Below are 25,110 nucleotides of genomic sequence, written 5' to 3'. Positions count from 1 at the left end.
TAGTGCCTGGAACCTGTTCTTTACTTCCATAGCAAAGGCCCTTTCGGTGGCTGGATTTTTAGTTTGCCGGAGTCCACTCTCTGCTGACGTGCCTGTTTTCCTCGTGATCGACGCAGCTTCAGAGAAACTGTGGCTATCACAAGAGTGTGGTCACTGGCAATGTCTGCTCCTCTGTAGGCTCTAACATCTTGAAGTGAGCTCCTCCATTTTCGGTTGATGATGACATGGTCTATCTGGTTCTTTGTGATCCCATCTGGTGATGTCCATGTTGCCTTGTGGATGTCTTTGTGTGGGAAGAGTGTGCCTCCAATCAGTAGGTTGTTTTCTTCACAAAAGTCTGCCAGTCTCTCTCCGTTGTCATTGATACAGAAGCAAGCATGCTTCATAAAATCTTCAAGTAAAATAATATCCTTGTGATCACTGTGGTCACAGAAAACCACGTCAAAGTCAAATCTAGACAATAAAACATAAAAGCACAGATTTTTCAAAGTTTTTGTGGACAGCCTGTTCTCACATGCCTATGTGTGTGAACTGGAGTTTTCATGACACTACATAGATAATATATAGTAATGTTACAGTGGTGATAATGACACCAAGTTCGTAATGCACACACACTTCAGCTGATACAAAATGCCTGTATCTATGATATGATGTGGGAGATATAGTTATCTCTAATATTATAAAAATATGCTCTTAAAAGTTTTCTTGAGAAAAGCAAAACATTTTTTAATAAAATTTATTTTTCAAAGGCAATATTTGTTTCAGACATTTATTAAGAAACAGGAACTTGGGGTTCTTAATTTTCCTTTTCTAAGCCAGGAAACTTCTGTTAATTGTTTGATAAATTTATATCCTCCATAAGAAATGTACTTATTTCCAAGCAAATAACTGTTCCCTTATACTTGCCTTAAAATGTGTAAACTGTGCACATGTCTAAGATTCAGAATATGCCAATACTGATGTCATTGAACATTTTCGCAACCACATAACCTCAGCATGCTATACACTCTTCCATTTTTCCTTACTAACAAAGAACTTGTCATTCTGACCTGCCAGACTTATTAGATAAGAAGAATTTGCCATGTGCCTTTGATCAAGGACAGAATGCCTCAGTTTCCACAAATAAATGCTGATAACTGATTACCTGCAAACTCATTAAAATGATTAATACTGCTTATCAGGTTGTATGTGACACCTGTACTAACTAGGAGCAAAATGTGAAAGTTTTCAGCCACCTGTTGTGTCCAGTAGGCACATGCTTCTCATCCTCACTTTTCCCATTAAGCTGCAGCATGAAACACAAACAAATATTTTGAACCGACAGATTAGCTTCAGGAGGTTTAACAAGTATTCCATCAGAACACCCACAGGCCTCCTGACTAGGGCATGTCTATGCACAAGAATATTAAAATGCTGATGTTCATATTTAAACTGTTACTTAGTCTCCCTAAATGCTTATAGTATTTTGGCAATATCATACACGACTGAAAGCAGTTCAGTGCAATTAATGTAACATCTGTGTCATAAAAAAATGCTTTCAGTTTTGAATATAATTTATAGGAGTTTAAATAAAGTATTGGCAGGATGAGCATGATGTTTCATGACTCAGTAGAATCAGTGTACATACATTAAAATTTTTTGTGAAATTCTTTCCTTACTGACACAAAAGTTTCTTAACCATTTACAATCAATGAACATGGAAAAATGTTTCGATTTTGCCGATACAATTTAGCTTCTATTATTTCAGAAATTTCCTGACAATAAGCACAAGAAGAATAGTACAGCTCTGTCCACATTTGGTTGTTTCCTTATTCAGGCAGCAGTTCACATCCATGCTTATTACTTTGCACTGTAGTTTTATTTATCTGTTATGTAGTTATTCTCCTTACATCTACAGTTTCTCTACCTACAAAATCTGATGGTGCATAAGCCATGCCAACAAAAATTGTTGGGAAAAGAATAATGACTGACCTGGCACTGCATCATCTAGCTATATAAAGCTAGCTAAAGATTTAACAAGACCATGATTATCACTTCCTTGAAGTCTACTTTTTAAGGCATCACCTCTGGGCAAAATCTTGCAGGGTAAGACACCACAGCACATGTCGTGCATCATCTTAGTGGTAGCATTATCTGTATTAGTATGTGATGATTTCCTAGCAAAATACTTTTGCATTCAGGGCAAACCTTTCATAAAGAATAACTTTGGCTGACAGGCATTGGTTTTGCCATCTATATTTTTTGTTTGTCCAGCATATAAATGTGATCTGTATGAAAGCATCAATGAATATCTAGATAAAAGCAGGATGAGTGTATAGAAGTATTAACATGACTAGTTATATACAATTTAGTTTTCAGCGTCGTTAAGCCATTTTACAGCTTAATTTCACCTCATTCTAATCCTCTCTTATGAGGCTTATTTCATTTCATGTGTCCTTTTGTTCCTTCGTGAAGAGGTATCAATATTAATCATATTTATCTTTGTACATACCTGCATTGAGTACAACTGTACTACTTGAATGCCATTAAGATTACAGCTGTGCTCACCACAATGTGAACAATTATTTTAACCAGTGATGCACTGAATAGTTCACATCAAATGTCTAGTACTACCTGAACACCTCCCATATCCTTGCTATTGCACTGAGGGCAGCATCAATGTGTACATGAAGGCAGGGTATACCAACAATTATCAAGTACATTTTTGGCATTGCTGGTTTAAAAAAGAAAATTAAAACTCCCACCTCTCTCTCTCTCTTCTGGAATTGGTTAAAAAAAAATGCAGAATCTTACAGTCACTCAAAAGCTAAAATAATCAGGCCAGAAAGCAAGCATGCCTGAGATGCATAAGAATGCAAAAGCAATCTTTTACTAAGCACAAAAAACACACCAATCCCCAAAGTTTAACAGTCCATCAAAAACTCCAAAGCTTCAAGTAAATATCTTTTTCTCTGGACACTCAGCTTTGATTAAGTATTGTATTATTCAGCATCAAGAATAAAATGCTGTTTCCAAAGACCAATGCCTTCACAACATCACCTCTTCATTTTTAAAAAAAAAAAAAAGCATCCCAACCAACAATGTATATTTGTTGGCTCATTATTAAACATATTTTTCAAAATATACAGGCCAGGCATTGTCATGTTTCTCAAATTGAAAATATCTGAAAATGGATGCGGCAGATTAACAAGCTGCTTTACTCATCCTCTTCTCCCATTTTTCTTAATTAAATATTAGCACAGTATGCACTAGCATTCTGACAAATGACTGCTAAATATTAGCACAGTCTGCACTAGCATTCTGACAAATCACTGCCAGAATCAGCATGCCAATTTTTAAAAAATCCCAAAGCTCCAGGTTACAACAATTTGATGACCATTTCCAGGACTGGCCTTGAACTGCCATATTCAAAATCTAACTTAAACATTTTTAAAAATCCAACCAATTCTATTTACATTATATGTGCACGCAATTGGTAATATGACACAAGGCTGCCAGCTTTACAATCACTGAGCCATTAAAAGACAAAATTCAAAACAATCCACTTTGCTCATAACTTTTCGTTCGTAGTTTGAAATCAATAGAATGTAAACTTGCAAAGAATGCACAATTCAAACATTTGGCAAGAATACATGGCACTATGACCATTTGGATCCAATCCATCTGCCTTTGTTTCTTTAGCTCATATGCACTCTGGCTTGAACTGAAGATAGCTGATGAGCCTAGTTGGTAGAGGAAGTTTTGGTATGATATCTGGAGGAAAACTCTGCAGGATACAGATTCGGCAACGGTTCTGAAGGTCTCCAGCAGTCGGCAGTTTGTAGACCTGAACATGGTCGATGCTGGTCTCCAGGTCATTTAATAAAATGGCCATGCGGCTGCCACAGACCGACAAAACAGGCATGTAGTTGACTGGACAGGAATGCAATGCACAAGTATAACGGTGGTACTGAATGCAATGCAGCGTCTGAGCATTGTCTCCACTGAGAATGTAGATGCTGACATCAATGGGCTGAAACCGTCTAGCCTTCTTCTCCTTGCAGTGGCACCCACTGGTCGCCATGACAACAAAGATCATATGACCATCACGAGAATATCTAAGTTCCTGCAAAAGGAAATCAGCAATATTCTCATTAAAATCAGAACAATGTAGATTTTACACCATGTTAACAAGTATCTACTTAAATTTTTTACTCTTAAAAAGTAGAACTATAAGAATATCTTGAACTCATTTAGGGGGGAGGGAACCTGTGTAGCAGAAGAGGGGAAAAAATGCAATTGTGTAATCAAAAGAAGGAAAAAAGAAAACCGTGTACCTGAAAAAACATATCCAAATCCACTACTAATTCTACAAGATTAGAAGCTGCAAAATATTTTTTATTCACCTATTTTGAGAACTAATGGGCTGTAAAATATCCAGACAGACCACCATAAAACTTATCGGTTTCAGTCTGATTGAAGGGAAGATAAGGTGTCGTATTCATAAATCCAGGATAACAAAAATTAGATACAGATATGATGGCCTTACCTTTAAATGCAGACTAAGGCTAGAGTGAAGATCATCAACACGAGTATTTGTTGTGACTACATCCCACGTAGGAAGTCTCACCAGACTAAGAGAGTTATCTTCTCCTCGCACAAAACTTGTAACTGCAAGTTGAGAACCACAGAAGCGAGGATCGAATGTGAAGAGAGCATGGTTATATGGGGGTTCTATTTCAGCCATCAGCTCTCGCGTCTGCAAGCTGAAAAGATAAAAGTGATACAGACTGCCTGCAGTAAGGGAGGGCATCCTGATCAAGCACATTGTGCAATCTGGGCTGATCTCCCCTCGCAGTGCTTCATTCACAAACTCCACAGACTTCTTACCAAAAATGCCCATGAATTTGTTGATACCCAAGTCAATTACCCCAAACTGTGTCATCAGGCTGCGGACAAGGTGCAGTACTACAATATCACCACGGTAGCACAAGACACTCTTCACATGGAAATTCTGGATGGATGAGAGATGGGCTGGGATGTGATTATACTCAAAGTGTTCAGCCATCTTTGTGAATTTACTTTTCCGGCGAAACGAAAACATTGGCCCAGATTTGTTGACATTGATGATCCCTTGCCGACTGATGCAGAAGGTCGCACTGCACTCCTTGTTCATCAGACCACTGCATGTCATTGTTGTCTCCGAAAACCCAGCAGCACCTGTCAAACAGCATCTATGGCAGTTCCAGACTGATGTCAAGCAAGATTCTACAGAAAGAAAATGACAGCAAGTGAAACAGTGTACCCTAACATTACTAATCAATGATGCCTTGGATCTTTTGACCAAATGTCTTCTCCAGAGGGACATAGGCAAAGTGATATTGTAAATTGCTGCCTGCAATGAGATGTCTACCTCACGAAAGTAGCAACTGTAATAACTTGGAAATTGTTTCTTGCTTAAAAACATTTAGACATTGCTATAATAAATGTGCATGATGCCTTCACTGGGTGGAAAGTAACACAAAAACTTTTCCTGTCAAAGAAATTTTTAAAATGAACACTAAGTTTGATTTTTTTCATTTTCCACTTAAACACTCATATGTGCAGACCTTTCAGTTCTCATTAACATATTACCTGCATGCCCTGACCGCCAGTGATCAATAGAACACTGATGAAGAAGTGACCAAGGACGTGCATGTTGCACCTGTCTCTTCATGTTGCATGCCACTGCACTAGCCCCCATCAAACCATGACTGCCACTTCGTGACTCCTCTGCTCCCATTCTTCGCGCCCTTAAACAAAATCATTGTACCATTGCTCAACCTAATGATGTACTTGAAAAAGGGTTGACTCTTCCTGCTCATTATCTATTATCTATATATTCAACTGTTTTGGACCCAGCTTCCTGTGAAGTGCATTTCAGATGAAATGTACAAGGCAGATACAATTAACAACTAGTAGGCTGATGCTACACAATGTAAATTAAAATGATCACTCATTTGTGACACTTTAAAAATCTACAACACAGTTTAAATTTTGAAATTTTAAATTGCCCCTAATAATTTAATAAAATCTTATGAAGTTACTGTTTTGTTAGCTGGACTGACACATATTCACATGATATAGGAGTTCTAATAGATTTTTGTTTTCTGCATATCAGTTGCCTCGTTAGTAAAAGATTATGAGATATTTTTAAGATCATCGTGATTATTATTGACAGAACCAAGTCTTACCTCATTTAACCTAGCAGTTGTGAAATGTAACAGTGAAGGTGTAATAGGCAAAAATAGTTGTTGCACACACACACACACAACAAAATGGTTACAAAATGCCTAAAAGATGGACTAATTAAACTTCGTTCATCTGTAAGATCTTGTCAATAAAAAAAAACAAAATTCTCTATGGCCTCGAGATAAAACTGTTTTGGCTGAATGACAGCAGCTGAGATCAGTGTACCTTGAGTCAGATAATTTTTTTAATATCAGTGCTTGAAGATAAATAGACACCTAACAAATAACAACCATATGTACTAATCTATGAATTCATATTAATGGTGATTTTGTCAGTTTTGTAGTTTCATTTGTTACATTTTAAAAGTTACAACAAGCTTTTGATATAAGGGTAATGTGAGGCAATAAACACTGCCATTCTCTCTGGCACACACACACACGCACACAAGGTATGAAAGTCATACTGAATGTGACACTTATTAGGCTTCTAAAAAAAGACAAGAGCACCTTTACATGCTAGACTAGATATAGTGTAACACTTCAGCCTTGATTCAGGACAGATGACACAGCAAGAGAGTTAGGGCATTACGTTACAAGAATATATTACCACCACCACACGAAGTTATGCAATACAAAACAAGCGTCTCACAACTAGCCTTCCTAAGCCCTGCCATATATCATATCCCCCCTTTATTACTTTCAGTGGGTGACAACTTGACTGGATTCCTCTTTCTGACCCTTATCTCTTCAACAACACACACTACTTTCTTAAAAACTACAATTATTCTGCTTGGTGGAAGAGGGAAAGAAAGCAACACCAAAACCAGTCTAACTCTTGTCAAGGTCATAAAATGTCAGTAATTTTCCCATGAGAAATAATTTGGACACACTCCCCATCCTTTTGATGGTGCTGTTAGCCTTGCTTTCTAAAGAAGAGCAACCTTCCACAAACTTTACAAAAGTATAAAAACACCCACAAAGACGCTGATTTGCCCCTTTCCGTCATCACTAAGAAATTAAATTCTGTAAAAGATTTTTGCCACTAGGAAATGTCATAAAACTCATTTGTGAACAAATCTGCACACGAGACACTGATATTTACATCAAAGTTCTCAGACATCTTACTTTTTCTATTTGCATAAAAAAATTCAGGTTATAAATGACATTAGCTATATAGACACAGATTTAAACTGACCATAGATATAAAAGGTATATAAACAGATATATAAAGTTTAATAAACTTTAATATTATTATTACAATTTTTAACCTATCACCTCTCTTATAAATGGGTGTTGCATTTACTGTGTAAACAGATTTTGCACAAGACATTGTTATCTCCACAGTCTTTTCTGAACAACCCTATATGACAGCTATGGTCTACAAGTCTATAAAGAGATGTTAAGCCACTGCGACTACACAATTTTACCAAATGCTTCAGCTAAAGCTACATAGTAATTTAGGGACAGGGATTCTTTTATCCTTTGGTTTCGGGGTTTTTTTTAACAGCTTGGTGCAACCAATATAGCTTAAAGGTTATTTAAATTTGTAATGTGATCTCAAAAAAAAAAAGAGGGAATAAGGTGAAGATGCCTAATTATCTGCTTTTTGTACACTGTAGTACAAGTTGCATTCCAAGTAGCAAACAGAAGCTTACAATTAAAGATTCCCCCTCCCAACTGATCTTCTCCAAAGCTCCATTCCCAGGACTACTCATAAGCAGCCATACCTGCGTCTCCACTGCTGTGAGACTGCTGATTGCTGCTCACTTGGTTTTTTTTTAAAAGTTTCTTACCAGAGCTGCAGGGATTTTTTTTTTTCTCTACCCGACACATGTGAGAAATGAAATGCTCTTGGCGACTATTACATCAGAGACCACACAAACCTACTTTACCTCTTCTCTGATTATACGCAGGACACAAGTCTGATCCTTTGCAGATGATTTCAAAATAAGAGAAAAACTTCTGCCTTTTGCAGTCTCACAACACAAAGACACAGGCTGCTATGGACGACATATATACAACCCAAAGACTGGAAATGAGCTAAGATTAGCGAAGCTAGTGATATTATCTAATAACCCTAACCCCTATTTCCGGTCTGTGGTGAAAAAGTGTCAATGCCGGTATATCATAGGAGTGACGTCAAGGCACCCTGAGTGACGTCAAGGCACCCTGCTTGCCTCTCCCTTTTGGGGCTTCAATTATCTGTGCTTCAAAACATTTGATAGCAATAGGTACGCTCATGTACTTAGCATCGCCGATAAGGTTTATAAACAACACAGATGCCACACAGAGAGAAGAAAATGAGCTTCTCTGTAAAATTATTGTTGTTTATTTGTGTGTGTGTGTGAAAGGCTCTATAATGATCGAAATTTCAGGTTTATGCTTTTATTAAATAAAAACTCTCCACCCTCCACTATAAACACGGATGCACGCGCGCAGAGCAAGGTCTGAGCTTAGGAGCAACCGTGCTTTAGGTGTCAACAAACTGCAAGTTATTCGCCACACCATAATCACGAATGGTTTGTTTTTTTTTTTGAAGGGGGGGTCTTGCTCCACAAAAGAGACACAATGGCTTTTTGAGACTGATGCCAGACCACCACCCTGTCAAGGATGAGGATGCACAAAATATGTTTACAAAGAATGAAGAAAATCCCTGCCGTTTAGTGTCAATATTTCCACCGCTGTATTTATTTAATATTACAGATGGCCCTCTCCTCCCCGCCCCGCTTCACCCACTCATGCCAGCCGCGGATTGCGTCTTTGTCTAATTTTAGAAATTCTCTATTTGTCATTCAAACTGACCGGGGTCTGGAAATCCATTCTGCGCTGCGGCAATCAACCGCATTTTGGTTTGTTTGCATTGCAACTGCCACCAACGGGATCCCAAACTTGAAACGACGGTGGTAATATTTATGACAAATTTGGGAGTATTCTTCGATTACTGGTGCTATTTAAACCATGGTTTTCTTTCGTAACTGTTTTGTCTCTGGTTCTATCTAGCTTTCAGGACAAACGACGACGTAGAAGCACATGTGTTTACACTCAAGAGAGCTCGGAAACAGATGTTGTACATACACTTGTCAAGCCTTCACATCCCACTGATCTCTTGGCAGAACATGCGTCACAAGAGCAGATAATTAAAATAATGATCGTTATTGACTGCGAAGTTTTGAGAACTTAGTGTTGGTCTTACGCGTATCAGGTCGGAGGTTGTCCCCTAGCAATTAAATGACTTTCCCAAGCACATCAGTTCCTCCATCTGAGCTCCAGTGGTGGCTGGGTGGTTCACCCACACTGCAATGTCGTCGTTGGCTAAATCCATTACAAGGACACAAAGATGCAGGGAAACAGGAAACGTCTGAGCACCGCCCCTAAACATCCGACTCAAGCATCTGAAAGTTGAACTCCAGCACTGACAGGCGCGGCCACCTCCTTCCTCATCAAATAATCCGTATGATGTGTAAAAAATTGCGCCCATCCTCTCTGCTGTCGTGTTCACGCAGAGCCAACATGTTTCAGGAGAATCTGAAGCGACCACTGGTGGAAATACAAACCTCCCGACAAACACTCCAATCTGTGGGGGAGCCATTACTCTCCCAAAAGCGAGGAAAAATCGAATTTGCGCATCTACAGCGCAGTTTATCCTCGGATTATACCGCTGTGCCCCCAAATGGTATCCCGCTGTCTCTTGGGTCCTATCAACAAACTTCCCATTCATCTATCCTGTCTCCTCCCACCCACCCAGCCACCACAATCTCTACATTTCAATTTATCATAACATCGTTGTCCGATTTTGTAAATCGGTGACTTCTCGTCTGCTTGCTTCTTTTGCCCGTTACGCTCACAAAGGAGGGCAGTAAATATCAACACACCTGACCTGACAAGTCAACAAACAACAAAGTCAATGTAAAGGTCACTATAAATACTGCCTCGGAGTCTATTAATACACGTGCACTCGCCGGAGTCGTCAACATTGTTTTGATGACCACGTGCGGTGTCACGCGAGGATCTTACGGCCGGAGGGGTTCGATCCCCGCCCTTCCTCTTTTATGAATTTACTATTTGATGTTGAGTGATAAAAAACAAGATTCTGCCGACGGCGGAACAATGCCCTCTGCTATTACTGTGCCATGTACTTAAATATTTGTGGCTTTGTCAACAGTTTGGCACGAATGACGCACTCGGCTGATAACCCGTTATAGCTTTCGACGAGCACGCTAATACTAAGCAAACGATTTTTTTTTTAACGTTTTTCCTTCAGATGTGTAGGCAAGGTTTTAGTGAAAATATAGTGTGGATCGGTGGTTATCTTACGAGTATCTTGTGTTCAGAAAGGGTGGATGCCTGAGTCAGCACTCAACGGTGATAAAATTAACAGGATACCAGGGTACTCATCAACAGGTTAACATCAGTAGTATGATGTACTTTTTCCTTTGTATGGTCCTTTGTTATGGTCCCCGAGAGAGGACGGAGAGACAAACAGTAAACAACACAAATCAATTCCATAAATGTAAAACGAAACTATCAGAGTCAATGACCCTTAAGTCTTTGCCAAAACGAATGTACTCTAAGCTGGCACTCGCATCAATCATATGTTCACTAGCGACATGGCAAATAATACAATTAGCAGCAAGACAAACTGTGGACTATACCTGCCATATAAATGCCACTTACTTGTTCATATCTATTCTTGCAGCAGGACAGCTTTCTTGCTCGTCATAGAAAGAAAACCCTCTTTATCACTAAACCAACAGTAGCGTGTGAATCGAAGGATGTCAGCATTTGCTTCTAACAACACGCAATGACCTATAGGCTTCCACCACACCAATGTCACACCATTTTCAAAACAAAAAAAAAAAAAAGTGGGCTATGCTAGAGCTTAGTGAATTCGCAATTATTCCATAAGTGAAGATTTCCTTCTGTTCAAACTGAGCCATCTGACAACCATGCGTGTTAAAAGCCGCGCCGACCTTCCCGTCGACCTCTTTAGAAATCACAAGCCGTGACCAATATACACTGATGAAGTGGTGCTGTTGGACTCTCGTTTTTTTAAGTGCTGATTACCTGGACATTTCTTTGGGATGGCGATTCCACGTTACGCTCGAGTGATCCGCCAGGTAATGATTATAGTCTGCGAGCACTGACGTCAAGACACACGTTGTGTTACCATGGCGCCAGGTACAGCTTCACTGGCTTTGCGGCGATCGGCTTGTGCCAGACAATAGACACCTGACAGAGCTATCCAGTATCTTAATAAGCATGCACAGATTCACAAAGCAAAAACACACACCAAAATGGCTCGAATGGCACGAAGAGAGTTTCCTCCCCGCGATGGAATTCACGACGACCACGCACTTCTTTCTTGCAGCTGTTATTTCTGTATGTCAGAAACGGTCGATGCAACAACACAAACTACCCGTAACTCCACGAGCCATCACAGGTTCCTTTTCTTTTAACAGCTAGAATTCTCCACCGACCCGCCCACTCATCTCCCAGACAAATGCAGGCGCTGCATGTGACCAATGCTGCATGCCGCACAGCAAGACGCACGTCGTCTAACCCACACCACCATTGCGCCGTGAGAGTCGGGGACATGCTGCATCCCAACCAACGGAGGTAGGTGCGTAGAACTCCCGATGATGGTGCGTAGTTAGAAGTTTCCGATGTGAACATGGGTGTCTGTCGTGTTGCGGGGGGTAAACAGCGCAGTTCGCGCTTCTACAGTTTCTGCGCAATTTCTCCGCTTTCACAGCATCAGTAGGGCGGCCTTGGTGGCGCAATGGTTAGCGCCTGTCACCAATGCAGGGAAGCTTGGCTGTCCTGGATTCAGTTCTCGTCTCGGGCAATGTGTTCATTGCATGTGGCATCTGCTCGATGCCTTGCCGTGATATAGCCTTAGCTGCTGGCTGGACGTAAAACACCAAACACCACCACTAACCCTCATTAGTAAGAGATCCTATCTCTACCCGCCCCTTGCCCAACCCCCAGCACTGCTCCTCTCTCCTCTCTAGCCAGTGATAAATTGCATCAACAGGGAAACGAAAACACAGCCGCACACGCGACACACAAGACAACGCACTTCCGCCAACAATACTTCCCCGTCCACCGAGAGAGCAATCCTCCGCGTTAAAAACAAATGCGGAAAAAAAATGGTCCCTAGAGCCATTACAGCATTTGTAGTCACCGCACTACCGTTACAGACCGCGAGAACGACGATGTCAATGCACGGCGCGAGGTGTGGCACCGAGCAACCTTGACCCCAGGGTCAGATATTGACGGCGGCGCGATCATTCACAGATTCGCCGCTCACTCGCCTTTGATCCTGTCCGCCTGTTTGTCTACTGCCCAGCGCAATCACGGTAGCGCAGACAAGCAGCGTTTTTCCCAAGCACGTTTCGAGCAAGTAAAAACAACAACAATAATAATAAACAATACCTGTCGTATGAGCTGCCGCCGCTGCACCGTCTTAGCGGGATGATACTCCTCGCCCGAGAGAGGGTTCGGATCCCTCGGTGGCACAAATCTCGTCGCCACGATCACCGCCGCCGCCCAAGACACAATTGATTCCAGGCAACTGCTGACGTTACAACCGACGGAGACTAAGTACAGCGGCACTGCGCGCGGCAGCCGGCTCCTCCGCACGCGCACAGCTGGGTCGCGTTCATGAATGACGCGTCGCGCCGCACGCCGCCTACTACGAGCTTACAGGTCGACCGTTTGGGGGTTGGCAGCGTGGTGCAGATGGTCCTGCCTGCAAGAGGCCTGCAGCACCTACAAGACGTCTGCCTCGTGTAAAACTTGGTGGTTGCAAGACACCGAGAGGCTAGTGATGCAAGCTTCCATCCTCCCACCAAAATATTAAAGTTCAAAAGCTACACATATCTCTTGCTAGGCGATGCTCTGACCCGACCGTTCACAGATAACTGCAGCTAAAAGGAGGATCTGGTAAACTGTAACTAGGTCGTTTCTCGTTTAGTGCAGACAAGACCCACCTATCCTCTGTGTCCTCTAAGACCCCCTCTAAGGTCTGAAAACTGGGTGACCTCGCGCCCATCTGACAAAAATGCTTACATGACAGCGACTTGTTCATACGGCCACCCACATACTTCAAGACGCACCTGGAATCCAAGACTAATAACATCAGGTGCGCTGATCTCACAGAACAGCTCAAGGCGCTCGAGACAAGACATGAGACTTCAGTGCAGGACGAGGGGAAGTTAGAACAAGGAAGAATGGAAAAACAAGGAAAGAAAGCCACTTACTCGAAATAACTTATGTCACTGTCACTGTCACAGATGTGACAAAGCCCTTTCCAGCGGAACAGCCCACCGCAGTGTGCCTGCAGACCGTAACGTGCTTCGGAACATGTAGAGACTAGACAGGACCGTCCCACCTGTTGCTAGCATGTGGCGCACTAGGGCGATGGGAAGTGTTCGACCAACAATAATGTGCGTGAATGTATCGACATGCATGAGCGAATGTCTGCAACCACGGACGGAAAGACTGTTTGTGTTTGTCAAAACTGCTCCTTCATAAGATTTACTCTTCCTTTATGAGTTATAACCAGGCGTCTAGAAGGCACGGATGAACAAGCTTTGTTTGTGAAGAGCTCATTTATAACGTGGTAATGGGCAGGATTTTTTTTTTTTTTTTTTGTGAACAACTTAAAAAAAATTTCAAATATCGATGCTGGTTTTCCTTAGACCAAGTCTCTAACCTTGCAGACAATGGTTTCTTAGACCAAGTCTCTAACCTTGCAGGCCCAAGTCTCTACTTTCCAAAAGGGTAACTGATATTTGCGTGCCGTTACCCTTACCCCTTTCCACCTCCATCCAAACTCATTGCAATCGTCTGGGCTGTTTGGCACACGGTGCTGTGATTAACGCTCGCGGTGGTCCTAACAACATGATCTGTGCTATGGGTACGCGTTCAGACAGGGCTTGTACTTCTACATCACACCCCACTACTTCCCTCCCCCACCTCTGACCCCTGCAAGACACTAAACTAAATGTAACCATAATAATCGGTACCTACCCCTTCCTACTTGTCCTGTGTTTATCTGTCGATTTGTCAACTTCGTTCCATTCTGGAAGGATAGAAAGAAATAAGAATCTAATCTGAATTTCGAAATTGCAATGAAAAAATACAGCACTGGTTTTTGGTTGCAGTCTGGAAAACGTCAAAGACTGCTTGTCCATCTTCCCTTACGGCCAACAGCCTGCTTGTCCATTCCAGTTCATCTGCGGGTGAATATGGATCTCGTACACTATTCTACCCCAAATCCAGTCAATAAGAAAAAAAGAGAGGCGTTGTGGGGAGGGGGTGAAATTGTTAAACATTGTCAAAACATGCTAGACACGGGCCGCACAACCGTCATAAAGGCTTTCCTGTATAAGACAAACAGGCGATTTGAGGGACACCACACTGACGTCACATCTTTGTACTTCGGCCGCGGCTCTTCAACAGCCCAACAATGCAAATGTAATTACATTTCTCGCAAGTCACTAATCATTTCTTTCTTTTTATTTATAGCCATTTCGAGTCCATGGCCTTAGCCGGTGTCGCGAAATGAGTTTTGAGGGAATGATGTGTTTCAGCACGCACGATGCACTTTAACCTCAACAGCTGTCATATCCTAGCGATAGTGGCGCCGCTCAGTCACAACCGACTGCACACGGAACACAGACTGCAGCTTGCATGCGTTACTTCTATTTGTCGCGCGGCACAACAGTGGCCTAGGAAACCAGGACGGACACGCACGACTGCACTCAGACGTCATGGCGAGAGCGGAGCTGTGCACAAAAAGGACTTCAAATAGCAGGCCTATGGCTCTTCTCTCTGAGTGTATTAATAGTACATGGAATTTATTATGCGCCACCACCCGCTAATCCACCTCAAAGGCAAGACTTCCCGCTTTTAAAAGCCGGAATGTGACCGAGTTTTATTTGCGCTTTACCGACACGCTTGCATGACGACGGACAGGGACACTGAACAGCAGTGTGGTACACGGCCAAGCTTCCATTATCTGACGTTGGTGGTATTCAGCTCCCCATCCCCAGGTAGCAATAAAGCCATTTTTTTTAAATAAAATGTTTGTTCCAAGATCATTTCCTAGCGCATAGCAAAGCGTCCATCAATCCTCATGGAAACAAACAGGTCAGAAGTCTAAAGTTCAAAGTTTCCTTTATGTTCCTATGTTCCTGTCTGTTCACTCGCCAAGCCTTCTGAAAAATTTGCCGAGCAGGGACGCAGGGGGATGGTGACGGCGTCAAGGGCACAAGAAAGAGTATTAACACCTGTTCGACCTCCCACATGCGACACGTAACACAGCAGCTGCAACCTGAAACGTCACCAATAAAGACGAATCAGCTTCATAGGGTGTCACCCCGTGACCTTTCGGTCGTTAGGGTGCGAGGTGTTCGAGATCGCACTGAATTCGCGGGGGGAGGGGGATATTAGCTGCGTGTGTGTGTGGTAGCTCCAATCTCCTCTCCCTCGTTTTCGATCCTTCTTTCCCCCAACCCTCTAAGAAGTCGGGTAGTCCATTCAATAACGGGATCGATGGAAAGAAGTTCAATGCACCTCACGAAATTCGATCCTCCTGGTGTGCGCGCCTCTGACCTCGAACGCATTAGCTCTAACGAACCACAAGCCTATCTGCTGCCCCAGTACCTGGGAGACGATGGGGAAAGAAGGAAAAAGGCGAAGGTGAAAAGAAGAAACTCGCCGCTAGTCGGGAGGTCTGAAACTCACCAGCTTCCATCAGCACACAGACCAGCAAGCTGCTGATGCTGGCGCACAGCCGAAACCGAAAAGGGGTGGGGAAACGAATTGGGGAAAACAGAAAAAACAAGCAAAATAACATTCCATAACAAATCAGTTCGCCTGAGGGCGAGGTTGGGGAATGGGAAATAAAAAGGGAATGTTTGCATCCCTATACATACAGTATACTATTTTCATAGCGTATGTTTAACCATGGCTAAAGCAACTACAGGCCCCAAAACAAGCGGTGGGGTGTGGGGAGCAAGTTGCAAGAACACCAGTTTTCTGGCGACCATTCATCTGCCAGCTAGGAGGCGCGCACAAGCGGGGCGAATCTCGTTTTCTCGGCCATCTCACCGGCCGCCTGATCAATGTCCTGCCGCCCATTCTTACGTCGGGGCTTCCGTTTCATGAATGGAGGCACCTCATACATCTCATTATTCACAGGCTGCTAAAATCAATGGCGTTGGAATCGTGGCAGGGAGTGGAATCAATGGAAAGTCGCTCTACGCCTGACTGCGCGCTAAAAAGTAAGGCTTAGGAAAGGGTGAGACAAAAAGACTGCACACTCTGAAACCGCGCGCAATCCAGTGACGACCAGTGTCGTCTGCACGTGACAGAAGATTTTCCCCGTCCCTCCCACCACCACCATCACCACCACTCACACAGACGTCTGTATGACGCACGCCTGCATTAGGTTGTCTGCGAGTTCGCACCGATTCTACTAGGTGGGGTTCTTCAAAGTATGGCAGCTTAGCGCTCAGGTGTTTGGATAGCGGCGGTAGAGTACCCACCTTCTTGAAGTGCCCCCATACCCTTTCCTTGCTTGTCATCATACAGAGCGAGTGTACAATACACTAGTGGTGGTGTAAATAATTTTCACAGGAGGTGGGGTGGATTCACCCACCAGTATGCAAAGGACTGATTTTTGTTTTTAATCTAAACCTCTTAGCCTTCAGTGACAGTATTTAGCTATCCCTGGAAAGTCTGTAAGACGAAACCAAGTGACATAAAAAGCAATCACAAGATCCTCTTAACTGGTTTGTGGTAAAGCAATATGTTCAAGTTACAAGGAAACCACAAATATCTCTAGCAGGTTAAAACCTAGTTGCAAAGAGCTACCTATGAAACAAATATGTCCCACATTGATGCAAAACAAAAGAATCAAAATAAATTTGATCATGTTCTTCATGGATGTCACAACCAAGGAAGGTAACCTTCTAACAAGTCCATTATTTCACCTCCAAACAACACGCTTAACAGGTTGGCTTACTAAAATAATAAAATAACAAAAGAATGATGTTCGTATGTTGTCCTTTCATGAAAAAGTAACTGACCTTATTCAACTGAACATAATTCAACAGATGACAGTGTTCCCACTAACATAATCTGTTTGAAACGGAACAGTTCCCAACCACTTAAAGTTTAACATCGGTCAAACCGCAATGGACTTTTCTAAATAACTCCCAACACAAACCTATTCAATATATTTTGAAGCAATTTTCATGCTTGAGAAGTTGACAGTTTCGAATGCAACCTGTCTGATCTGCAAAAAGTGTGTACCATTTTGTTATATGTATGCATATACTGGCACCCCATGTTTATACCCAAATTCTGACAAAATTTTATCTTTTGAACACAGAGTGGTTGGAGAAACCTAACAATAAATACTTTTCTTCTATCATGCACTAGCTTCAATACCTTAACCAATATCTATAAATCTTCCAAAGAATATTCAAAGGGGAAAAACTTATATACATGGGAGAGGAGCATGAACTAACAACAATACACTGTCTCTTTAGTTTGCTAAATTTTGCTGTCTTTAATGTAAAGAAAAATTCACCTCCAATGCTGAAAGCTATATTTTATTTATGACTACAAATACTTATACTAGTTTACTAAATAATATGTTCATACAGATGAAGTTGTTGCGGACATGAGAATTCTCAAGGAGTAAGCAAGGAATAAACTAAGCTAAACTAAACATGATGTTAAAGCTTTTCACAACCAAAAAAAAATAATTTTAAGTGGATATTTTAGACAGGATACCTAAACCAGTAACTTATCTAAATATAAAAGGAAAAGATGTTCGATATAATTTAGGAAGGACAGCTCCTAGATGAACAGTTTACCACAGAGCTACTGTAAAGTTGGATCAAAGCCAAGTAGATATCCTAGAAATGGGCTAGAGTGCTGAAAAAACAAAGTACCAGCGTGACCTCTGCATGGTATATTCACAATGGGTTGTATGGCAAAACAAAGGGCAAAAGAAACCATTGTTTTAATTACTTGATATTCGATGCTCACTTATCATTTTCATCTACTGACAAAGGAAATGAAATAACATTTTTAACTATGCAGCAGTGAATGATATTTCAGCAATAATCTTTTTCTTCACATAAAAGCACAATTATCAGTCCAATATTACTATCAACACAAATGAAAAGTATGCCTATATGAACATCATCTACCCAATGTCCAGTGCTGGGCTACCACTGACTGATGAGGTTTAGAAATGTTGTGGGTTGGGCAAGAATGTGAAGAGTTGTGCACAGATAATAAGGTGCTGTTTTGACTGTAATTCTGACCATATATAAGATCACCACAGATCAATCCACAGTTTAGATGCCATTTGGGTAACAAACAGTTATTTACAATATCTAGGGTTTGGCATGTACAAGATGGAGCCCCAAACCTTTTCTTCACCTGCCTTTTAGTACTCTGATGCATCATGTATTATGTCTAATATCAAGCACACAACTGTTGTTTAGTGGACAAAGAAATTTTTTTTTTTTCAGTCGCTGAGTAGGACTTTTTTTGAACCCTTAACTTTTTTTCTCTAATTTTTAGTGCATAAACAACATCTATCAAAAAAAATCCCTGCACCAAAGCAATCTCAATATAGTTTCTCACATCACACGCACACAGAGTAAACATTGACATCAGGCTGTTAGCCAAAATACACAGGAAGGACAATCCCAAATCGGCTGTATCTGGTGATTAACTGTCTGCAGGGAGTGTCATTTTAGGGAATGTCACATTGACCATCTATCTGACAAGATGAGACAGACTAACCTAAGGATCAAGAAATAATATCAATATCATCTAAGACATGATAGTTAAATCACTTTAGAAATCAGAAGATTTAATGTGTGTGTAAGTGCTAGAATAGTGTTCAGTTTTAAGCTCCTGTCTTACCTAAGTTCTACGTTAAATGCGGATGCTGGAAATAGTAAATAATTCTAGCCTTGAGCTTTGCATCACTGATCACGTGCCAAAGCTGTAACCCAATCAAAATTAATAAAAATAAAAGAGAAATATGCAGAATGAGTAAAAATGTGTTTCGTACTTCTTATATTACGCACAGAAGAATGTCTTTTGCATCTCTCTACAGTATGTTAAGTGTTAAGATATACAATGACAATTAATTAGCTGTGACCTGATGAAACTTTATGTCACTTCATCTTTCACGAACTTGCTCTTGTGCACATGATTGCCATTTGCTGAGTGTTCTCAGCCTACTGCTGGTTGATCATATTTTCCCTGATGTCATCATGCATTTTTCCTCATATGTCTTACTAAATAGAAGGAAGTACTTACTCTTTAAAGGGAAGGAGACACCTTATTTTTATGCTTAAGAGGTATGAGCATTGATATGCACATAAACATTACCAGAAAATCAGAATGAAAACTTTTTATCACACATTGTAGTACTACTCAACACAGATGTTATTTTTATGAAGAGTTAATGCTAATTGGATAATAAAATATCACGTGAAACTCAGACCCAGGCAGGGAAGTGACTTTGAGGGGGCATTAAAAAAGCCACAATGCCTAGGCAATGATAGCCAGTCCCTACTACTGCTGATGCAGAATTGATGGTCAATGTGAATAGATGGATTGTGGTCAGTTTCTGTATACTTTTGTCATAAACAAATTAGAATTTTCATGCCTAGAAACTAAGTCTGGAAATATAGCTAATCACAGATGTGCTTTGTTTTGTTGCTACATTGTTCGAATTAAATACAGTACTAATGTTCAAAATCTTAAGTGAGCTTGGTGATCCCTTCTTATCATGTCTTCTGTTTTTATTTGCTGACAATAATTTTGTAAACTGTACTGAAAACATATATATATATAATCACTTATTATTCCATGCTTGTAACAAAGAATTAACTCCTCATAATGGCATCATCATCACTATACTGACACAGTTTTACCACGAAGTAACATCTATGGTTCTACCCATAGAATACCGTGTGTGTAAATAACACATTCAAATCAGTCACATTCGAAAGCAAAATCACCAAACAACTTCAAGATTTTCACTGTCTAGGTTCAGGATTTCTCGTCGAGTCATGGCTCCACTAACATCGGCTATTGTAGTTTTGAAGTCCTGCCAAATAACATCTCTGTGTCTCTTTAGTACTGCTCGGACTACTTCAGTTGAACTTTCTAAGTTTTTTCACGTGTTTGCGTTTAGCTATAAACGCATGTCTCAATGACCTAATCTCGATCAAACGAAAACAAAGGACAAGAAAAATGTTTACTCACATTTCGTGTCACAGTCATGCAAGCCCGAAGAATAACAGGACAAAGGAGAATACTGCTATAGTGCAGTAGTCTATGGTAGCAACTTAGTCATATGTGTGATTGATGTGCCAACGTTTGTTGTGGTAGGCGACAAAAATAACGAAAAAAAAATCTCTGCTCAAACGTGTTGCATAACATGTCTATGGATAGGAGCTAAAGTACTAAAAGGCTTTCTAAACTAAAAATAAAAGAAATAATATTACACTGGAATGAAAACTCAGTTTGTTTCTGTAAAATGTCGTGTTCCATAATTTTGAGAACCACAAAGCCCGACGAACATTTCTGTAAAGGTTTTGTTCGATTAAAGCTAACGTAATTTAAAATTGTTTAAAATAAGCTGCTCTCACATCTGAATTTCCAGGATGAAACATTTCATGCTTTGAATTTAATTTAAATTTGTCGAATAGGTGGTAAGAAGTATTTTGTGCGAGATTTAAATATGGCATTTTTCGAGAGTTTGTATTACAAGGTAACCCTAGAAACTAATTGTAATTTCTTCCACAGAAATTTCTTGTTCTGGCTGTCTTGGAATTGAAACACTTATTCTCTTTATTAATTTTTATCATTTAAGAAACAAAATTTCTAAAATCAATCACGATGCAGAGCAAGTGAGGTCGTCGCAAAGAAAAGTCTTGATTTTTTGTTGTAATGCAGCAGTTATGAATTAAATAATTCAGATGTTTTTTTTCTTTGTATGTATAGAACAGTAGGCTGTCCAAGTAGTGCAGAAGAAGACGCAAAGGTGCAAAATGTCTCTAGTTTTGTCAGGTAGGATATGTGCAAGGTGTCTTTCAACCTCCGTGCGGGACTTAAAACGAAAGGCATTGCTCGCAAAGATTATAAGAGTAGACCATGCAGGAGAATTTGGTGCACACAGAATCTACGAGGGTCAGCTGGCAGTTCTTGGAAGAACTTCTGTGGGACCACTTCTGAAGGTTAGATACATGCATATTTGCAAACTATGTTTCCCTAATGAAGAGAGAATAGTTTGCTTGAATGGATGCTGATAAGAGTCATAAATATGTGTGGATAAAAATTAACCAGACACTTGTAAAAAAAAAACAAACAGTGGATATGGTGAAAATCATTTGTTCATTTTGTTTCTTTTTTTGAAAAACACATGCTTTCCACTCCTATATATATATATTATGTGTGTGCCTGCAAATTGCAAATGAGAGAAGCTACAAAAGAGCTGTTTGCCACAATATTTAGGATCTTATCTGACATTACCAAGATCCAGGAGACAAAAAGAGGAGAATTCTGTAAGAACTCTGATAAATGTTTTCAGGAGATGCTAGAAGAAGAGCTTGGTCACAAAGCCACATTTGACAAACTTATGGCAGAAAACAGAGTAAGGCCTACAGTGTTGCTGCCTTTTTGGAATGTTGCTGGTTTCTTATTAGGTAAAACTGATATATCTAAAAATGTTAAGAAAGTAAAAGATCCTATAGCATTGAGAGTGTAAGAGTGGACCATATGGGTGGTATTTAAAGGGCAAAATCTAGCTCCCTTCTTCTACTAGTTTTATACTTTTCCTGATAAATCTTATTTGCTGCTGAATGGAAAGCAGGAGTTTTCTGGTCACTGGCACAAACATTATAGCCCCATCTTGTCTCCAAACTTCAAGCTACGTGGCTGAGAAATTGCCCTGTTAATAACATCATAATCTCACATCTTCCTCCCCTATCCTCTTTTATCATACCTTTTACCTGTTAAATTTTTGTGCAAAAATATTAGTCATATCTATGTGATTTATGTTTTTATCAGTTTTTTTTAATTAGCAGTCTTTTCTGTCGTATATAAACTGATCATGTGATAATGCAGTGATACAACTTTCATTGTCTGAACTCTAGGTCATTAGAACTTAAAAGTCTGAATCAAGGCAGCTGGTATTGTTTGATCTAGAAGATAATCCACAGGTTACAGATAGAAAGGGGTACAACAGGTATGGTGAAAATGAAAATAAGTGATAGGTTAGCTCCCTGACTTGGGCACCCTCACTTGCACCAAATGTGAATGAATGTTTCTCCATAGTCTATAATCACTTTTATAATTAAATACATTTTTAAATATAATTTTTCATTCACTAAATCTTACTTTTAGTTTTTTGAATGATTCTTCAGGGGCAAGCACAGCACTACTGGGTAAGGAAGGGGCAATGGCATGTACAGTGGCAGTCGAAGATGTTATAGGCGACCATTACAACAGGTACACCAGAATTTTCTTTTGTAACATTCTTAATTTTTTCTCGACAACTATTGTAGAAAAATGTCATTCTGATTAAAAAATAATTTTAAATTTTAGTGTTGTATATCTTTTCATTTTTGCAATTTTTGTGCACAGCCAGAAAAAGGGGTTTTGGAAGAATATTGTTACTGTCACAAACTGATTTTACGAATTTAAAAAGAAACTATAGTAAATATGTGTAGGAAATACTTGACATGATAGAGATTGTTGATGGCTGGAACAAAATAGCTTTTCTACAAAACTGCTTTTTTCTCCAGTCAGATACGACAGCTGATGGAGGATGATCCAGAAGCACATAAGGACCTTCTAGAGGTATGACTAGCTGTCCTTTTCAACATGTGGTATAACTAGCCATCTAAGTACAGCTAATGTTTTCCTGCCTGACCTCTGTGTACTACATGCTGCAAGTAAGCCATCATAAACAACCGCAGACACTGCACCAGAGTTATGTGACTTGCTAAAAGTGTTATTAAAAGTGTCTTAGTTTAAATGAATATAAATGAACATTTCTCAGACCTAGGCTGTGTAAGAACATGTAGTTAACTGTGAGAGGAAGAGGATAGCCAGGTATAGAGGCTTATACACCACAAACTAGTCCATTTGATGCTCATGTGGTGCAGCATACTTTTCTCAGCTGACGCAGTTGTTTAATGGTTACCAGACCACTTATAGGATTCAGGAAGAAACACCAAAGAGGGAGAGAAAATGGGGCACCACTGTCACAAAGATACTGGTTGTGAGATAAGTGCACCTCTGGCATCTCCCTTACTAATGAATGAAAGGTTATAGGACAAACTTTACTTGTCTTAATTGTGGGCTTTATTTTAGCAGGAAACACACATATACATATAAAAATCCTAGACATCAGTTGTTTGATAAATTCATAATTTTCTCTGTTTATTTTTAAATACTACAGGTAATCTTTTGCAGCTGAGCAAGAAATCCTATATAAAAAGTAGCTTGATCTAGTGCCTGATATTAGCTTTCTTTTTTTGTTTTAGCTACTGAAAAAATATCGTGATGATGAACTGCACCATTTAGAAACAGGTCTGGAGCATGATGCAGAGAAGGTAATGCCTCCTTTTTACTTGTTCTGCTTTCTGTATAAAAATTAAGGTCTTAATTAAATAAAATAGTTTGATATGTAAAAGACACTGTCCATTCTTAAAAATAATTATCTTCATCATCATTATTACATATAACAATAATTGCTTTCTTATGAATCACTTTAAACCCATTCTGAAGAATGACAATGATATGGTAGCCAGGGTTGTTAAAAGGCTCATCTATTTCTGTCTATGTATTTCTTCCTGTAGTGCCTTTCTCTGCCCTCTCTAGAAAATTTCTTTAACTCATAGGACACTGGCAATTTACTACATAATTCTGACCACTGCTGCGCTAACATGATGTGGCCAAAAGTCACATGATGGCTATAGTCACACAGGATCTACAGTGTACACAGTAGCCTACACTTTCTTCTTGTCATTTTAAAACTTCACCAGGAAACTAATTTTATCTACTTTCATTCTGAATTTCAGGCTCCATTTTACAACATATTAAGCCAAGCTATCAAAACTGGTTGCAAGGGTGCGATCTGGTTATCCGAAAAAATATAACATTGGTGCAGAGACTGGCAACATGACCTGTAGAATGTTTTTTGTTTAAAGAGCTGCTATTTGATGACAGATGGCACTTTTTTCTTCTACTGTGTCGTTCAGAGCTGAATGCAAATACTGATATAATAGTGGATTTCTTTAAATCCTGGGATTTCCAATGTATTTTATTTTCAACTGTGTTGAGATAAACTTGGTTTAACATTGCATTTCTGTAACAAATTAAAGCAAATAAGGGAGGCATTTCATAATCTACCAATCCTGTAAAAAAAAAAAAATGCTACCAGAAATAAAAGAAGTGTTGAAGTTTGTAGCAGTGTCTGAAATTTTGCATGGTTCTGTTCGTTATAAAGGACTGAAAGTGTTTTATGTTATACCTAAAATGCATACACCGTACATATAATTTCTTTTTGAAACCCCTACCAGTCCTATAAAAAGATTATTCCCTAACCTTTTGTGGTCACTGAGGAAAGTGATGTTTATGTGAGGGTGGTGCCCATCTCTCCCTCACTGCCTTACCTTCTCCAACCCTCTGTGGAGTCAGATACCCATTCCATACAGCTGGGTGAAGAAACTTTGTCAATGGACTGTTTGTAATCTTAACTAAATATGTGCCAGCATGTCAGATATGCAACACATTCCATTAAGTCTGCAGCATCAACTGTGGGTGTTTAGCATGTCAACTT

General features: G+C 40.1%; 2 protein-coding genes across 12 annotated transcripts; one reads left to right on the top strand and one right to left on the bottom strand.

The window, feature by feature from the left end:
* Positions 1 to 722: 722 nt before the first annotated feature.
* On the bottom strand, positions 723 to 20,850 carry LOC112574362. 7 transcript variants are annotated; one of them, XM_025255405.1, is made up of 4 exons: positions 20,770 to 20,850; positions 5,614 to 5,771; positions 4,529 to 5,199; positions 723 to 4,105 (listed from the first exon to the last, which is right to left on the bottom strand). In XM_025255405.1, exons 1-4 carry the CDS (start codon positions 20,811 to 20,813, stop codon positions 3,683 to 3,685), a joined length of 1,296 nt encoding a protein of 431 aa, XP_025111190.1. In that variant the 5' UTR covers positions 20,814 to 20,850; the 3' UTR covers positions 723 to 3,682. The 7 variants fall into 7 exon arrangements, with proteins under 7 accessions (XP_025111190.1, XP_025111181.1, XP_025111222.1 ...); XM_025255396.1 differs by lacking the exon at positions 20,770 to 20,850 and adding an exon at positions 20,526 to 20,661 and having other exon boundaries at positions 4,529 to 5,247; XM_025255437.1 differs by lacking the exon at positions 20,770 to 20,850 and adding an exon at positions 13,472 to 13,616 and having other exon boundaries at positions 4,529 to 5,247.
* Positions 19,741 to 24,735, top strand: LOC112574402 (5-demethoxyubiquinone hydroxylase, mitochondrial-like). Of its 5 annotated transcripts, none has more exons than XM_025255468.1 (7): positions 19,741 to 19,876; positions 21,267 to 21,499; positions 21,853 to 21,967; positions 22,688 to 22,772; positions 23,069 to 23,123; positions 23,813 to 23,881; positions 24,350 to 24,735. In XM_025255468.1, the coding sequence occupies exons 2-7, from the start codon at positions 21,314 to 21,316 to the stop codon at positions 24,425 to 24,427; spliced, it is 588 nt and encodes a 195-aa protein (XP_025111253.1). In that variant the 5' UTR covers positions 19,741 to 19,876; positions 21,267 to 21,313; the 3' UTR covers positions 24,428 to 24,735. The 5 variants fall into 5 exon arrangements, with proteins under 5 accessions (XP_025111253.1, XP_025111262.1, XP_025111280.1 ...); XM_025255477.1 differs by lacking the exon at positions 19,741 to 19,876 and adding an exon at positions 20,724 to 20,848; XM_025255495.1 differs by lacking the exon at positions 19,741 to 19,876 and adding an exon at positions 20,748 to 20,854.
* The last annotated feature ends 375 nt before the right edge of the window (positions 24,736 to 25,110 follow it).

Source organism: Pomacea canaliculata, linkage group LG1 (genome assembly GCF_003073045.1).
Source record: "Pomacea canaliculata isolate SZHN2017 linkage group LG1, ASM307304v1, whole genome shotgun sequence".
Lineage (NCBI taxonomy): Eukaryota > Metazoa > Mollusca > Gastropoda > Architaenioglossa > Ampullariidae > Pomacea > Pomacea canaliculata.
The sequence above is the reverse complement of the archived record's forward strand: the minus strand, read 5'-3'. Positions and strand labels throughout refer to the sequence as shown.

What these genes read in the sequence shown, in the direction of transcription:
- LOC112574402 (XM_025255468.1), top strand. Translation starts at nt 21,314, where the DNA reads ATGTCTCTAGTTTTGTCAGGTAGGATATGTGCAAGGTGTCTTTCAACC. An exon ending in CTGTGGGACCACTTCTGAAG is followed by an intron (nt 21,500 to 21,852) that starts GTTAGATACATG and finishes AAATGTTTTCAG; the next exon opens with GAGATGCTAGAAGAAGAGCT. An exon ending in TGGAGCATGATGCAGAGAAG is followed by an intron (nt 23,882 to 24,349) that starts GTAATGCCTCCT and finishes TCTGAATTTCAG; the next exon opens with GCTCCATTTTACAACATATT.
- LOC112574362 (XM_025255387.1), bottom strand. An exon ending in CTGGCGGTCAGGGCATGCAG is followed by an intron (nt 5,248 to 5,613) that starts GTAATATGTTAA and finishes TTCTTTCTGTAG; the next exon opens with AATCTTGCTTGACATCAGTC. An exon ending in GCCTTAGTCTGCATTTAAAG is followed by an intron (nt 4,106 to 4,528) that starts GTAAGGCCATCA and finishes TTCCTTTTGCAG; the next exon opens with GAACTTAGATATTCTCGTGA.